The following is a 15,955-nucleotide window of genomic DNA, read 5'->3' as shown; positions in this document are numbered from 1 at the left end:
TTGTACCTTGGTTGCTGTGTTGATGTGAGCTCCTTTGCCCAGCAGCAAGCTGGCCATCTCCGCGTGTCCCTCCTGTGCAGCCAGGTGAAGAGGACTGACTCCCTGCTTGGTCAGAACATTGGTCTCTGCGCCATACTGCAGCAGCGATAACGCAATAGTAGTCTGGTTCTTTTTGGCTGCAATGTGAAGGGGAGTGTAGCCGTTCTGCAGAGAAAGAAAGGTGAACTATTATATGCATCTTCAAGAACACTCCACAACTTTGCAATAAAACGTAAGGCTTATGCTGACTAAAAAGGTTGAGCCATAAAACATTAATGTTATTTTTATAGGCCTCACCTTTGCAGTCGCATGAGGTGATGCCCCTTTGCCCAGCAGCAGGAGCGCCACCTCTTGGTTGTCATAATGAGCCGCCACATGGAGCGGAGTTAGGCCATTCTAGAACAGAAGGTGAAGATATTTCATTACAGGATTTATGGAACAATGGAGCTATGGAACAATTTGTACGTAGCATTTTTCTGTAAAAACATACATAATAGTAAACAAAGGAAATAATGCTCACTTTGCCAGCATCATCAGGGAGTGCTTTGCGCTGTAGTAGTAGTTTTGCTACATCAAGGCTTCCATACTTAGCTGCTACATGTAATGGAGTAAATCCTTTCTGTAGTGGGGAAAACCAGAATGTAAATGTCGTCAAATGTATTGAGGTCATGTATGAGAGCATCTGGCCCATTCGCCACACACCTTAGTGGCCATCGAGTGTGATGCTCCGGCCTCCAGCAGCACGGCAGCTGTCTCCACTTGGCCCTCTCTAGCTGAAATGTGAAGGGGAGTGTAGCCGTTGATGGTGGCAGCATCTGGGTGGGCCATGTGCTGGAGGAGCAGCTGGACAATGTCTGTTTTCCCTAAACGGGACGCAATGTGGAGAGGGGTCTGGTCCTCCTGAGGTGGAGGGATGACATTGAGAGCATGAGAACGGATAAGAATCAAAAAGGGAGCAGCAGGATGTACACTTACTGCCACAAAATTAGGCACACCTACATACTCTAATTGAGTACAAAAATAATGTAATCTTCCTGACACTATACAGGTGTACCAAATTAGTGTATGCTCATGAGGAGAAGCAATACGGTCGGTACTGACTCACCCTGGCCATGGCATCCACCAGCGCTCCGTTCCTCAGCAAACAGCGCACCACTTCCATCTGGCCTGCTCGAGCTGCCATGTGCAGAGCGGTTTCGCCACGCTTTATACAGCAAAGATCGGATGTCACGATGCGAAACAAAACTCTAGCCCCACACCTAAGCCAAAACTTACAATGTTGCGGACATCAGGCGAGGCACCATTCTGCAGTAGAAGTAAAACAATGTTGAGGTGGCCCATGAAGGCAGCAACGTGGATGGGAGTCAAGCCCGACTAGAAAACAGAAGCACAAGGACAATTGGGATAACGTGCTCATCTAGTCAGCCAGTAAAATTTGAGGTGTTCTAAGTGTCTCACCTCAGTAATGGCCTGTATGGATGCTCCGTATTTCACCAACAACTCCATCACCTTCACCCTGTTCTTCTTACAGGCAATGTGTAGGGGTGTGAAACCATTCTGGTAGATGCAGAAAGATGCGTTTAAAACTTAAGTGTCATTGTGTTAGTTATGTACGGTATACATGTACAGTAATCCATTGTTTATCGCAGTTAACTGGTTCCAGACCCGACTGTGAGAAGTAAATTTCTGCGAAGTAGGATTCCTTATTGATAAATTGAATACTTTCATAGTTAGATTATAGAAAACATGTCAACAACCTTCTAAATACAGTTTTTAACATTATTAGAGCCCTCTAGACATTAACTAACACCCCTATAGTCACCTTTACGCTTGTATTACCCAATACAGTCGTCTCTCATAATATCGCGGTTCAATTATTGCTCCCTGGCGATACCGTGGTTTTTCAGAAATTAATTCATTAATAAATGATTGCTGTTTCATGGTAAACTATAGTCTATTATTAGTCAAAACATATTGAAATACAATTGATATTGAGTATTCTGGTCACTAGGCGGCAGTCATGAAAAATACTGGGACATTATCTTACATTACATTACCTTAACACTGCATGAAGTCAGCCATGGCATGTAAAACATTATAGAGTGAAAAAAAGTTATCCTCCCATTCCGTGTGGAAGTGGTACATTTTTGGCTTCTTAAGTTTAGCAGGAAAATTCAAGGCTATCTGGTTAACTCGCTACCTTGTTAGCTCGCTGGCTTGCTAGCTAGCGACCGTCTTGAGTCCCTGCAGCATAAGAGTTGTGCAATGTGTTGTAAACAATGAATAATAGGAGAGTAAAGATGACTATAGGCGTGTTATTTCATGTCTACAGGGCTCTAATAATGTTAAAAAACGTATTTAGAAAGTCATAAACAGATCTTCTATGCTCTAAATACAAAATATTAAATCTATTAACATTGAATCCTATATTGCGGTCGGGTCTGGAACCAATATAAACAAAGGACAACTGTATAGTAGACAATACAAGAGCCAAATAAACCATAAATAAGACATAAATAAGACTCATGCTCGTGTGTGTTGCTGTACACTAAATGTGTTCCCTTGGAGAGAAGAGTGAGTGACGGGCAGGAAGTGACGTTGGGAGTTTAGACTTCAGTTTCATCTTGCCATGGATTATGGTAGCAACAGTAGCCCGTGTTTTTATTAGGGATTTTTATTCAGGATTATTGTGCCCGTTGTTCTGGCGATCAAGTCTGGTGATTGTGTTTCTCACCAAACATTACAGTAACATTACTGACACCTACTGACTAGTGTAGAATCTCTGTCTCTGAATGTGTCTTTTGAATGCCTTATATTTGTATTTTACTTCATTTATCCATTTTATGCTTTAAAATGCTCAATTTAGGCAAAAAAAATCGTAAATATGCACGTTTTGACTAATAATAGACTGTATTCAACCACAAAACCGCATGATTTTTAAATTAATATATTTTTGAAAAACCATGATAGAGTGAAGCCGTGAGATTCAAGCCGCAAAGTGGCGAGGGGCAGCTATATATGTTTGCATACCAGTGCTCTCGCATTCGGATTGGCCTTCTTGTCCAGCAGCAACTTCGTGACCCTGTAGTGGCCGCAGTGGGCCGCGACGTGAAGTGCTGTGAGGTAGTCCAGTGTGACGTCATCAACCGGCGCCTTGTGCTGCAACAGCAGCTTCACGCACTCCACGTGGTCGCCCTGGGCTGACATGTGCAGCGGGGACAGTCCGTTCTGTGAGAAGACAGGTAAGCATTATATAAGAAACAGCTGTCAGTATGATGCTGTGCAGTGCTACACTGCAATTCCCGTCTAAAGGTCTGAGCTCCACTGATTTTTTTATACATTTGACACATATTGGATCTCATTAGTTTGTGCAGGTGTACCTAATAATGACACATAGTATCTATAATTTCATGGGTCAGATTGCAGATGACTATGATACCTTGGTTCTGGCTAAGATGGGTGCTCCTCTCTCCAGCAGCAGCTCCACTGCAGGATCATGCCCACTTCTGGCTGCACAGTGTAAGGGAGTCAGCCCATCCTGGGAGAGGATGCCGTAGTATAGATCATTAACAACTACTGGTACATCAAGTTTGTCAACAAATTACCATTTTGTGCACACTTACCCTGGTTTTAGCATCAATCTGAGCTCCTCGATCCAACAGCAGGACCACCATATTGGTGTTACCTCTTTTTGAGGCCACATGTAGAGGTGTTATTCCATTCTAATGGGACAAGTGAGAGAACAATGGGAAGGATATGACTTATTACCGTACATTTACAGCAAGTGACTCTCAGGCTGCCTTGTTGTTTACTTTAAACTGCCAAAATGTTTTGCTTGGATATTGTTTTTATATGACAATTTAATATTTCAATTCAGGGAATGGGATGTCACACAAAAAAAGAACATGCTGTTTGGTTAAGAATGCATCAACCAGCAAACAGACTGGTGACAATTCAATGCAAAAAGGTGAGAAAAGGAACGGAGAAAACACAGGGGGTTATTAGTCACAGGTTTAATTCAAATAAAACGAAAATTATTCTTATCTGTGGTTATGAACATCTCTGAGAAATTTGGTACATCACACTCCATAATTCCAATTAACGCATTTTCCGGACTATATACAAGTTCCTCGGGTGCATAAGTCGCATCATGAAGAGGAAAAGAACATATATTAGTCGCACTGGACTACAGGTTGAATTTATTTAGAAATTTATTTCACAAAAATTTCACACAAAAGACCAAGAAGAGACATTTAACGCTCTGCTCTGTTCACCGTGTTAGCACGTATGGCTCCCAGGAAATGTTTGTTCGGGTGTGCCTAAAGAGGCAAGCATCAGCCAGAAGTGGTTGGAGTTGCTGATTCCCGGCCAGCAAGAGAAATATATGCTCATCTGTCAATGGCATTTCACACGGGACTGTTTTGCGAACATGGGCCAATGCGAAGCTGGACTATCCGCCAAACTGTTGCTGAAGTCCGACGCCTTTCCAACGTTACTTGGTTGTGTTGCAGAGTTAGAACAGCAAGCTGTAAGTAACAATTTATCAGTGTCCTGTGCACAAGAAAAGGTGCAGTGTCAGGAAGATCTAGAAAGCTTTCTGTGCGGGTTATCGTGTGTAGCTGCTCTATAGAAGTCCAGAACTCAATAAAAAGGCCTGAAAATTTGTAAAATAAGTCCCCTTTAACATAAAAATCCAGCGAGTCCAACCAGCAAGCAAGTTCCCCAAGCTCCCAATCTCATTCGACATCACTAAATCCATTGATTTTTTTCATCCTCGATGTCGCTTGCCCAGAGCACCCTCTCGTGGCTGTTGATGGTAATGTTCAGTCCTTGGTACATGACGGTATGAATTAACGTTTAAAAACATTTTAAATGATATATTTCATATCTAAGTCAAGTCACACCTGACAATAAGTCGCTGGACCAGCCGACTATGACAAAAAGGGCAATTTATAGTCCAGAAAATATGGTATGGTGGTGTACATTAAATTGTCAAATATTTCATCCGGCAGGACAATGCCAGTGGTTTTATTGCGAGTTAAAATACACAGGCTGTAGGCTGCACACAATTATGTGTCTGGTTTTGATTAGAGAAAGTGGAAAAGGGCGGCTACCCTTGCTGTGAAGTCCACAGCGGCTCCTCTGTTCAGCAACAGGGTGGAGACATTCACGTTGCCATAGTGAGCGGCGATGTGCAGAGGGGTGAAACCACTCTGTTTGAGATAGGGGGAGAGGAGAGGAGAGAGGGAGTAACGGTGGAAACAGCAGGTGAAAACAGGAGAACAGTTGCAAACAAACTAAATGGAAATAAAGAAAAACAAAGACTGCTGGCACAAGAACAGAAACCTGACTCTACTTAAGTTGCATTACCGTAAGGCGACATGCTAAAAAGAAAAACACACTGACATAATTCCAACTATAAAAAAATGAGCATTCATGATATAATGCATGCACAACCCTTTCTTTTCTTCCATACTGGTGAAAAAAAGTCAAAGCGTGTACAACACACACGGAAAAAAAAGAAGCTACACAAAGCGACTACTCACTATGTGAACTTTGCTGACAGACAAATGGACATTGATGGCTATCAACATAAGCTCTAAGCTACAAACACATCTAAAGTACAGTCAGTCGTATATGGTTCACTCCTTACCTTCCCATTCTGATAGACATGGTGCAATTTAATTAAGAAACAGAGTTAACTTAAAGATTGTAAAAAAACAGCAAGATCATCGGGTTTTGATGTACGCATGCATGCTGCAGGTGATGGCGAGAAAAAGAGGAAAATGTGAGCAAATTGCTAGTAAAATATTCAATTCTTCAATTGCACATTTTTTGGAACTTTGTCCATCAGCCACAATCCTTATGTAAGACATGAACACACATGTCCTTCTCTTTTCTGTGCGTTCTAAAGATATATAAACAGATAAAAAGAGACCGCTCATTCCTGCACGTAATGCGACATACCTATGCCGCCTACAAAGACCGCTACAAAAACACATCCAAAAACCTCCAACAAGGTTTTATGGTTTTATATAAATGCTGTGACCATGTAGTAACAGGTACATTCATGATAACATGTAAATACTTACAGTACTTCACTTTATTTTGGTCCTTTTAAGCATTACCGGAACTTCCTTCCTGGGCGAATTGATCTGACACAGCAACATAGAAACGGACGCCTACACCTAGCATTAACTTTTCCAAACTGAAAAGCAAAAACAGCAGCAGTAGTGGTAGTTCCAATGTGTAGCTTTACGTTTTGGTAGTGGCCTGAGGCATTGAGAGTTGCTGTGGATGAGTGTGTGGTGAAGCTAGTCGCTAGCCGGCTAGTAGCTAGCCGGTATGGTGTGGCAAAGTGTCAATAACGTAACGTAACACCAGTAACGTAGTTCGATCGGCGTGATATTGTTAATGATAATAATAACAATGTCGCTGTAGCTTGGTTAATATGCACGTCACATTATATGTAAATGGGGCATTGTTGGCGCTTTTTGGAGCTTTTTTCAGAAGGCTGTATAGGCGGAATAGGTTTTTCCCATTACATGCATTCTTAGCTGCTTCTTTTTAGCTGTTTTATTTGTTTTGTTGGAATTCTTAGAATGCACAGAAGAGAGAAAGATGTGTTCATGTCTCACATAAGGATTGTGGATGATGGGCAAAATTCCAAAAAAGTGCAGTTTTCCTAAACCGATTAAACCTTCACCTATGGTGATCAACGTTGAAGGTATATATTAATATAACAGTATAAGCCATGCTGGGGGGTATAATGCATGCATTCATATTGGTACATACTGTATTTCTATCATGCATGACTACACAAGTCCTGGCTAAATTAAGGGAACAACAAAGCTTGAAGAGATGGTCAAATGAATTAAGTAGAGCGGTGATGAGTCAGTTGGTGTACCTCTGTGGTTCTATTGACCATCATCTGGTTAGTAGGCATAGAGAAGAAGGGGGGATAGGGTGTTGGGTTGTTAGGGAAAGAGCTTTCTCCACCACAAAATACACAGGATAAGTCAATAAGGTTGGACCACATTGAAACAAAAGGGAAAGACAAGGCAGACAACGGTAATGCACATTTAAAAAGGCTCAGCCATATTATCATTTAAACAGTCAACAGGAGAGACTGGATGAGGGTGCGTATTCCTTGCAAATCACCCCATGACCTTTTACCCCATCTACCTCAAGCAAGCTGTTTAGTTTCTTTGAAAGTTTGAATACAATCGGGCAGAGGGGTGCACACTCACCTTGGATTGCACATCGGCATTGTGGTCGTTCTGGAGCAGCAGTGCGGCCGACTTGGTGTCGTCCTTGCGAGCCGCAATGTGCAAGGCGGGTAGGCGCACTTTGCCTTTGGTGTCGTGCTCCAAAAGCAGGGACACCACTGAGTTGTGGCCTTGCTGGAGGGCAATGGCAAGTGGTGTGAAGCCGTCCTTTATAGGCACAGAGATGGCAGACAAGCAATTCAAATGATAACACATCTCAAAAAAAGCCAGCTCTATTATTGCATTTCTCCAAATAGCAGCCTCTTTTCTCATTGATGCCATGCCCAGTCACATGCCCGCCACACCTCATATAGACACCTTTTTCCTCCCCAATAATGGTAAATACCTCTCCTATGACACCCGACACTATCATGTGTCATGGCGAACGCATGACACAACACACACTGCTAGCACAGCAGACATGGCATAAAAGCTGGTAGAGCAAAAATGTAACAAAAAGTGTACATAATGAAATAATACTGTCTCAATTTACTCATAAATGTACTTACACAGTGTAAGTTAGTTGAGCGTAAAGCTTACATTCTTGCAGTAATTGATAAACAAAATATACATTATTTATACTAAATAAATTATAATTTTTGGACCAATTAAGTTGTCAATGTGCAGTTACCTCTGTTGCAATGCTCTGGTTGCCATCATTTTCCAACAGGTATCTTACAACCTCCAGGTGATTCTCCTGTGCAGCCATGTAGAGTGGCGTAAAGCCATTCTGTGGGGAGAGTACACATTATTTTGGTGTAACCGCTAATGTTAGTATCCGGTAATAATGCAAAGACTTCTCACCTGCGACTGAGAATTCACATCAGCTCCTCTCTTGACTAACAGGCGGACTACCTCTCTTTGCCCAGCCAGCGAGGCAATATGGAGGGCAGTGTTTCCTTTCTGTGAAAAGGTCAAATGTTACATGGTAAATGGCATGCATAAATATTACGTGTATATGCCCATCACTTCACATAAAAAAGCAGGCTTTGCTACACATCTTAAAATCAAGGTGCGGGAACTGTAGGTTTTATTATTTTTGTTTTTATTAACCTAGCATGACAGCCTTTTAAAATGCGACTGTAATGTAATGGCATTGCAGCTCACGTAGCTACGTGGCTTTTACTAACATTTATGTCCTCTCCTACTCTTTAATATCACCCATCCAATCTGATTGGGTGGACTATTTGAAACTTTTATTGTCACATTCCTCATTTATCCTTAAAGTTAAAGAATGGTGAATATACCTTTGCATGTATGGCCGTTAAAAATGTTACTTACATTTTTTATGATGGTGACATTTTTGTCTATCATAGGATTAATTAACTTTTCATTGGGGAAAAAAAAGATTTTGAAATCATAGTCTTCAACTGCATGTCTTGAGTTAGATAAGTTGAGTAGGTGAGTTGCATCATTTAAGGTTAAATAAGTTGTTGCCAGTTAAAACATATTAATTACTGTTCAGGGTATCCAATCTGTTCAGGGTATCCAATGGCAAATCTTTGACCTACTTCCTTAGGTAAATCCAAGTGGGGACTTTGTGGTTGATCATTGAGATATTAATCACAAGTATTAAATGTTGTTGACCCACACAAAAAGAATGTTATAATGTTTCCTGAAAAGCTAATGCCAAAGGTCACATTGCTGTCAATCCAAGGACATGAGCGCCAGATTCCCTGCTGGCTGTCAAATGTTCCTGGCTGTTAAGAGTGGCGCATGAGGGATGTAGAGTCACATAACAAGCAGATTATCCGACACTCACTGCTGTCACAGGTCCAATGTGACCCCTCTTTGAAAGAAACAGATCCACATCAGAGTCTGTAGCTTGTGGATGGTGCACTACGTTCTACATCCAATATTATAAGTGAGACGACTGATGTGATATATGCACGTGCCTTGGTGGATGAGTCAACAGGTGCTCCTCTCTCCAACAGTTCCTCCACTAGATCCTGGTGTCCCTCTTTGGCTGCCAAATGCAAGGCATTCAATCCATTCTGGAGGGTAAACAAACACACAAACTATATTAAATATAAATATTTATAATATAACATGTGGCATTTATTGAATAGTAAATGAAACACACCAAATTACACTTACGGTGCCCTCTATAAATTGTGTGCAAGTTGTATAATCATTACATGGACAATGACAATGACAAAGAAGTTGCTAACCCGTGCCCCTGCAAAGATGTTTTGCTTGTTGGCGGTCAAGTTTTTCAACCAATCTTGCTCAAATTTTACACACGTGTGCTTGTCGGTCCCCTAAAGGTCTGGACTATATTTCATAGTGATTTGGCTAAACACACTAAAGTCGCAGTTGGTGTTTTGCAGGGCACATTGAGCTGTGTGAGAAATTTCTAGTAAATCTGAATTACAGCATCAAACTATGGCTTGTTTTGCCAAATGTTCACCTTTTTGTGTGCAGCTGCTCAGAAGTAGAAGAGTTAGCTAACAAATACATAAGATGTGAATAAAATGGGGCAGACCCTCAATATAGCAACACATTTCAACACCGTTTCCCTGTATTGACAGCTAAAAGGCCATCTTGTAGAGGGTATAACTGCACAGAGGCTGAACATGTGTCCTGTCGGTGCCGTCTTTTGTGGGTCACATGAGAAGCACACATTCATCATGGATACACACTGTCACGTTTGATGCAAATTGCTTGATACTCGACTCGATATCCCGCTAGTAACATACAAACAAGCATGCCATGTCTTTACACTTGGCAGAAGTGATAATAAATGACAACAAAACAAACAAGGATTCTCACCACAATGTAATCATTTCCTTCTTAACCCATGGCACACCCTTTAACAAAGTTTTGTGAATATACTGTAGCAGATATGGAACAAAAGAGGCAGCCAACTGCCACTTATTTATGACACAGTGCAAAACAATAACAGTATATTCACCTCATCTTCCTCTTCTTCCATTCTTCAAACTTTAATGTGGACTTGTCTCTACTGTACTTGATAATTGCTTGCTCTTTGTTTTCAGACAAATATCTTCCTCCTTTCTTTTCTTGTGCCCTACTAAGCTGCACTCTTAGCTATGTTCAGGAATGATAGACTATCAATGACTATCAACAATGGTCCTCGGGTTTAGATCCAAAGTTCCAGGCCTGTCCTCCGCCTCTTTTCCCCGTGCCTGCTGGCTCTGAAGATTAGGCTGGCACTGATGTAAACCAAGAGCGGTTATGTTGTGACCACCACCAGCAGTGCCCCCTTTCTTCGCTTGAGCACGTAAGACACGCATGCACACACACAAAAAAGGAGACATGGACACGCACACATGCACGCAGGGTAAGGCATGAGTTCCTAAATGCCATGAGGAGTGTCGTGTTACTGTGCCGTCTTTTCTGCATAGTCATAGAGGGTAAGTAGGACGCACAGGCATGTAAACATGGCCGCTCATATGTAGAGGCAACTCAAAATGTCAGACTTTTAAAAAGAAAAACAGGTCAGTTCTCAGAGTGAACTATATATGGAGAACATATAGAGAACGTAGAAACCCTTTATTCCTAAAATTACATTAAAATGTGTTGATTTTGTAAATTTTCGAACAGCTAAAATTTTGCATAAAGCAAACAATAACCTGCTACCCAAAAACGTAATACGATTCTTCTCAACAAGAGGAGAAGTACGACCTCAGGTAAAAATTGTAACTTAAAACACTTAATTAAGAACAACGTTAAAAACCTTCAGGATTTCAGTACGTGGAATCAAATTATGGAACAGACTGTGTAAGGAAATCAAACAATGCACTAAAATGAGCGATTTCAAGAAACAGTCTAATTTCTTGCCTTAAAATTCACTGTCAGTATATAAAATAAAGTTTGCATAATAGCCTTACTTGTGTTAAATGATACGCCATGTTCTTTGTTGTCACGTGATATGTAAGTAGTTGCTGACACAAGTTGCACTTCACTTGCTGGAGTCATCTTAAAACGTTTCAAAATACTACTGTAGTACAACAGTTCTCGGTATGATGCAATGCCGTTGGACACCACTTCAAACTCCAACCACAATAATAAACATATTGTTATATTAATACCTCAAAATAGTGCCTTTTAGTTATTAGATTGTGCAAGTGTACTTAATATTGTGACCAGTGAGTCAGCAATATATTTTTTCCCTGCAGTGCCAACAAGCAAAATGAAAGCAGCTTCCAAATGTGCATGGAGATGATCCTCAGTGCACATTTGAACGTGCAGCCTGACAGGTTTCAGCTTAGCGCATCATTATCATCACCAGAAAGAATGCCAGGATGTATTCAGAAGGACAAGTAAATCCTCACACACACACACACGCACGCGCACACACTTTCTATTAGGACATTCACATAGGTGAAATCACAGACAGATTCTCTGTAGCCACAACAACTGTTTGACTAATCTTAACATTATGATATCATGCTTGCTAAAGAAGGCTGAGTCGTGCAAACATTAACATGAATATAGAGCACACAAATGTTGTAACAAAGCACACACTCACACACACACACACACACACACACACACACACACACACACACACACACGCACACACAGAATAAATCTGTTTTTCCTCTGAGCCGTAACTAAAAGCTTCATTTAGCTAATGGACATACAGCTATTAAAGCGACGACATTTAAGTGAGCGCCAGTCAAGTGAGATTACATTTAACGTCCTTGTAACCTTTCACCTTTGCTGTGATCAGGCATGGTAACTATTGTCCTGTAGTCCACAGTGTCATACTATATGAGACAAAATGTGGCAAATTGAGGAAATAATGTCAACATACGCAGCTTTAACAGTAAAATCCCATTTGGCGGATTAGAGGGGAGGTATAGCCTTTTAAACTGAGGATGTGGGCATAAAACGGTTGACAAAGCAACAAACAGACACACAATAACAATGTCCTTTGTACTGTATTAACAGAAATACATTTAATGAAAAGGAACTTTTTGTTTTTGTTTATCTCATTTATTCAAATAGAAGATTACTCTTATTTTGACAGCCAGGAAGAGTGTCCTTCTCCTTTTGAAACTAACTTTTGCTCCTGGTGCCACACTTCATCCAGGTGCTGCTTTCCAAGATCTTTTGGATTCAATTATAAATGAACGTACAATGTTCTAGGATCACTAAGAATCTGCTATTGTGCTGTACTTATCTACAGTATCTGGATAGCAGATTGACACAAACTCCACATATAGGAGTATATTGGAGAGGAATACAATGTGCAGGTCCTTGATTCTAGACTCTAATCACTTAGTAACGTACTGTAGAGTATATGGTGCCCTATTGCAGGTTTTGGTTATATAATATCATGACTGCTGATGCCCTGACTCAGTTGACCACTGGGATAATGGCTCTGTAATTGTGTTGAGTGCTTTTCCACAGGCATGATTTAGATCTGTTCATTTCCTTGGAAGCAATATCTCTGCTAATCATGGGTAACATGATTCTTAATCCATTGGCCTTCCACTGGCCTTCTAAAGTAAACATGTCTCCTGCTTGCAATATGGCAAAAGGATCATAATGTTATGCTAAAAAATAGGCGTAATCAGAAAGTGTTATCTCTAACACCACCAAAACTGTGCTGCCCTGGATGTGTTGAAACAACACAGAAAAGACGTGACATCTGTAAAGTTGAAGAAAAACTTTGTCTTGTGTAAAAATGAATAAAAACATAATTTAACATTGTTCTAAAAGTACATTTGTACACATAAAGCTACCTCCTGCCTTCATACACATCTTTCCCTTAATAGACATTTGGTTCAGTCGTAAAGCAACTTGCCATATACTGTAAGGCCCAGTTTCGCGTGCAGGGCATAAATAAAACCAGGACTACGGTAATCTGGTTTATATACATCCACACTAATCCAGTTGCTTTCTGAGATGTCAACTTCAGATTAACTGGTTCCAAACTACACAGTCTGAAACTAAGGTAATCAAAGACAACTCAGATCATTTTTTCTAAGTGGAATCAGATCCTAAAACGTAGAGTGGCATTTTTCAATATACGTTTTCACAGTGTGTTCGTGTGGAACTGGAGTTTTACCCCTGATCTACAACCCCTGGCAAGAATTATGGAATCACCAGTCTCGGAGAATGTTCATTTAATTTTGTGGAAAAAAAAGCAGATCACAGACATGTCACAAAACTAAAGTCATTTCAAATGGCAACTTTATGGCTTTAAGAAACGCTAAAAGAAATTAAGAATAAAAAATTTGTTTGTCAGCAAGTTACTTTTTTAGACCAAGCAGCGGGAAAAAAATTCTGGAATCACTCAATTCTGAGCACCAAATTATGGAATCAAAACATCACTTCCTGTTGTACGGAAAGGACGCTCACGGAAAGAGGTCTGTTTTTTTATTACCGGAGTTTTAAACTTTCTGGGACTATTTCTGTCCATAGTTTGTGATTACAACTCGGGGAGTGAGTGCTGAGATTTCTGCCTTAATTTGGACCAGAGAGTGGACTAAACTCACCAAAACAAACGTATAGTAGGAGCCGACAGCTGTTATAGGCAAGCTATCAAGCAGCTCTGAATCGATGGCTGCTCACGAAGCTGGACTCTTAAAACATCTTGGAGTTTTCTTGAGGAGATATCTCTGGCTAACAAGGACTGGTGAGAGACACAAACTCGCTGTTACAACGGGTATTAAACACCAAAGGCAGTGAAAAAACAAGCTAATGGCTAATTGACAACACTCGAGACGGTGTTGCTCAGCAACCGCAATAATGCCGTAAAAGAGAGAAGAAGCGGATCTAGCGGTGTCTCGAGGAGTTCAGGTCGAAGCACTCCGGATTCGGTTAAAAGCTTTTAAGGTGCCGGTTCTGTACCCACCCCTCTGCCATCGAGACCTGACGATGAGTACATGCTCTATTGGAAGCGTCAACTGAGTAATCATGTTGATGCACAAATGGGGAAAGCTACGAAGATCCAGGAGATCGTGAAAAAGCAAGAAAATAGCATAGTGCAAAAGCTAGAAGCTACCCTAGTGCAAATGCTACTGAATCTCAATAAGAAGCTGGAGCAAACTGAGAAGGTAATGAAGCTCCCATGCAAAAAAATATGGGCTCCATGCAACAAAGCATGGGCTCCTCAATGGAGAAGGCCCAGGACCTGACGGATGAAGTTCAATGTCAGAGTGGAGAACAAAGAATTACAGGAAAGTAATGCAGCTCTGAGAGCCACTCTCAAAAAAGAGTCTGAAGAAAAAGACAAAATCATTGAGCAATTGAAAACCACCATAGATGACATGGATCAGAACACACAACTGAATGATGTGGTCGTGACGGGGCTTCGGATCAAACCTACGTCCTACGACGGGGCAGTGGCGAATAAGGACGAACCAGATGAAATGGATGTCGCCTCAACGGAGCAACAAGTTGTCACCTTTTTGCAATCTGAGGAGGTGGACGTAGACATCCAAACTATTGACACCTGTATCCCACGGTGTGGTAGGAACAGCACTACACCCGTCATCACTGTCAAGTTCACTAACAGGAAATTCAAGACTGCACTGCTGAAACAAGGAAAGAAGCTGAAAGGTCCAAACGTCTACGATGTAGACGTTTGTTTGTCAGATGGTCATTCATGTAGACTCTACATGAATGACTTTACATGAATGACCATCAGGTCATCAGACTCTACATGAATGACTTTACATGAATGACCATCAGGTCATCAGACTCTACATGAATGACTCTACATGAATGACCATCTGAAGAAAGCAGGTGAGGAAGCAAGGAAGGATCCAAAGTACATGGAGTGCAAACTGCAAAATCTTTATCAAATTAATTGGAGGACCAGAGGCCAGAGTTCTTGTTGTCAAAGACATCAAGGATCAAGATAAATACTGAGGTCTCCCAACATGGAAAAAGAAAACAGCTTTAATATGCCACAAGAAGATCTACACTACCTTTTGTTTCATAGATCACAAACAATTGGATTTGGAAAAAGAGATAGATCCGGACTCAAACTTTATTTTTCACATCACAAATGACTGAACCAATTCAAGGAACCCTTTAAAGTATTTGCAATCTCAGAAACTTGGATTAATGCTAACAAAGGTATGGACTTTGAGCTGGAAGGATATGAAATGACATGTATGAATTCAAGTGGAGGAGGTGTGGCTGTGTACGTGGACAAACATCTGAACTACAATATGGTGAAGAATATGTCATTTGTTATTGACAACATCCTAGAATGAATAACGATTGAAATCTGTAAAGAAAAAAGCAAAAATGTCTCAATAAATTGTGTATACAGAACTCCAAAGTCAAGGATTGGAATGTTTGAGGACTGGATTAAGACAACCTTTACAGACATACTGTAGATCAAAAAACAATTTTTATATGTGGAAATTTCAATATTGATTTTTTGAATCCACACAAGTACAAGGAAATAGATGACTTCATAGACACAATGTACAGTTTGAGTCTATATCCTAAAATTATTAGACCATAAAAGACCACTGTGCCACCCTTATTGATAATATATTCACCAATGACTTTGATAATAACACAAATAGTGGCCTGTTAATTAGTGACATCAGTGATCATCTTCCAGCGTTATAATTTACAATGGACATTGTAATAAAAGACCGGTGATGGCTAAAAAGACTTTTCAAAGACTGCGCACAGAGGATAGCGTCAAC

At 40.7% G+C, this 15,955-nt stretch overlaps 1 protein-coding gene across 7 annotated transcripts in view; it reads right to left on the bottom strand.

Moving 5' to 3' along the window:
- Positions 1–15,955, bottom strand: part of LOC129182783 (ankyrin-2-like) — a 104,857-nt gene that overhangs the window by 51,615 nt on the left and 37,287 nt on the right. For 5 of the 7 annotated variants that reach the window (XM_054779289.1, XM_054779291.1, XM_054779292.1 and 2 more), the window contains exons 1-15: positions 8,112–8,276; positions 7,939–8,037; positions 7,290–7,475; positions 6,947–6,970; positions 5,154–5,252; positions 3,663–3,761; positions 3,479–3,577; positions 3,070–3,267; positions 1,498–1,596; positions 1,315–1,413; positions 1,145–1,243; positions 742–939; positions 560–658; positions 337–435; positions 7–204 (exon numbers count right to left, since the gene is read on the bottom strand). In XM_054779289.1, the coding sequence (XP_054635264.1) occupies positions 7–204; positions 337–435; positions 560–658; positions 742–939; positions 1,145–1,243; positions 1,315–1,413; positions 1,498–1,596; positions 3,070–3,267; positions 3,479–3,577; positions 3,663–3,761; positions 5,154–5,252; positions 6,947–6,970; positions 7,290–7,475; positions 7,939–8,016 (1,674 nt within the window). In that variant the 5' untranslated portion in view covers positions 8,017–8,037; positions 8,112–8,276. Of the gene's footprint in view, positions 1–6; positions 205–336; positions 436–559; positions 659–741; positions 940–1,144; positions 1,244–1,314; positions 1,414–1,497; positions 1,597–3,069; positions 3,268–3,478; positions 3,578–3,662; positions 3,762–5,153; positions 5,253–6,946; positions 6,971–7,289; positions 7,476–7,938; positions 8,038–8,111; positions 8,277–9,202; positions 9,302–15,955 lie in introns of those variants that run through there. The other 2 variants (XM_054779295.1, XM_054779293.1) reach the window with 2 other exon arrangements.

Source organism: Dunckerocampus dactyliophorus, chromosome 6, assembly GCF_027744805.1.
Source record: "Dunckerocampus dactyliophorus isolate RoL2022-P2 chromosome 6, RoL_Ddac_1.1, whole genome shotgun sequence".
Classification (NCBI taxonomy): domain Eukaryota; kingdom Metazoa; phylum Chordata; class Actinopteri; order Syngnathiformes; family Syngnathidae; genus Dunckerocampus; species Dunckerocampus dactyliophorus.
The sequence above is the reverse complement of the archived record's forward strand: the minus strand, read 5'-3'. Positions and strand labels throughout refer to the sequence as shown.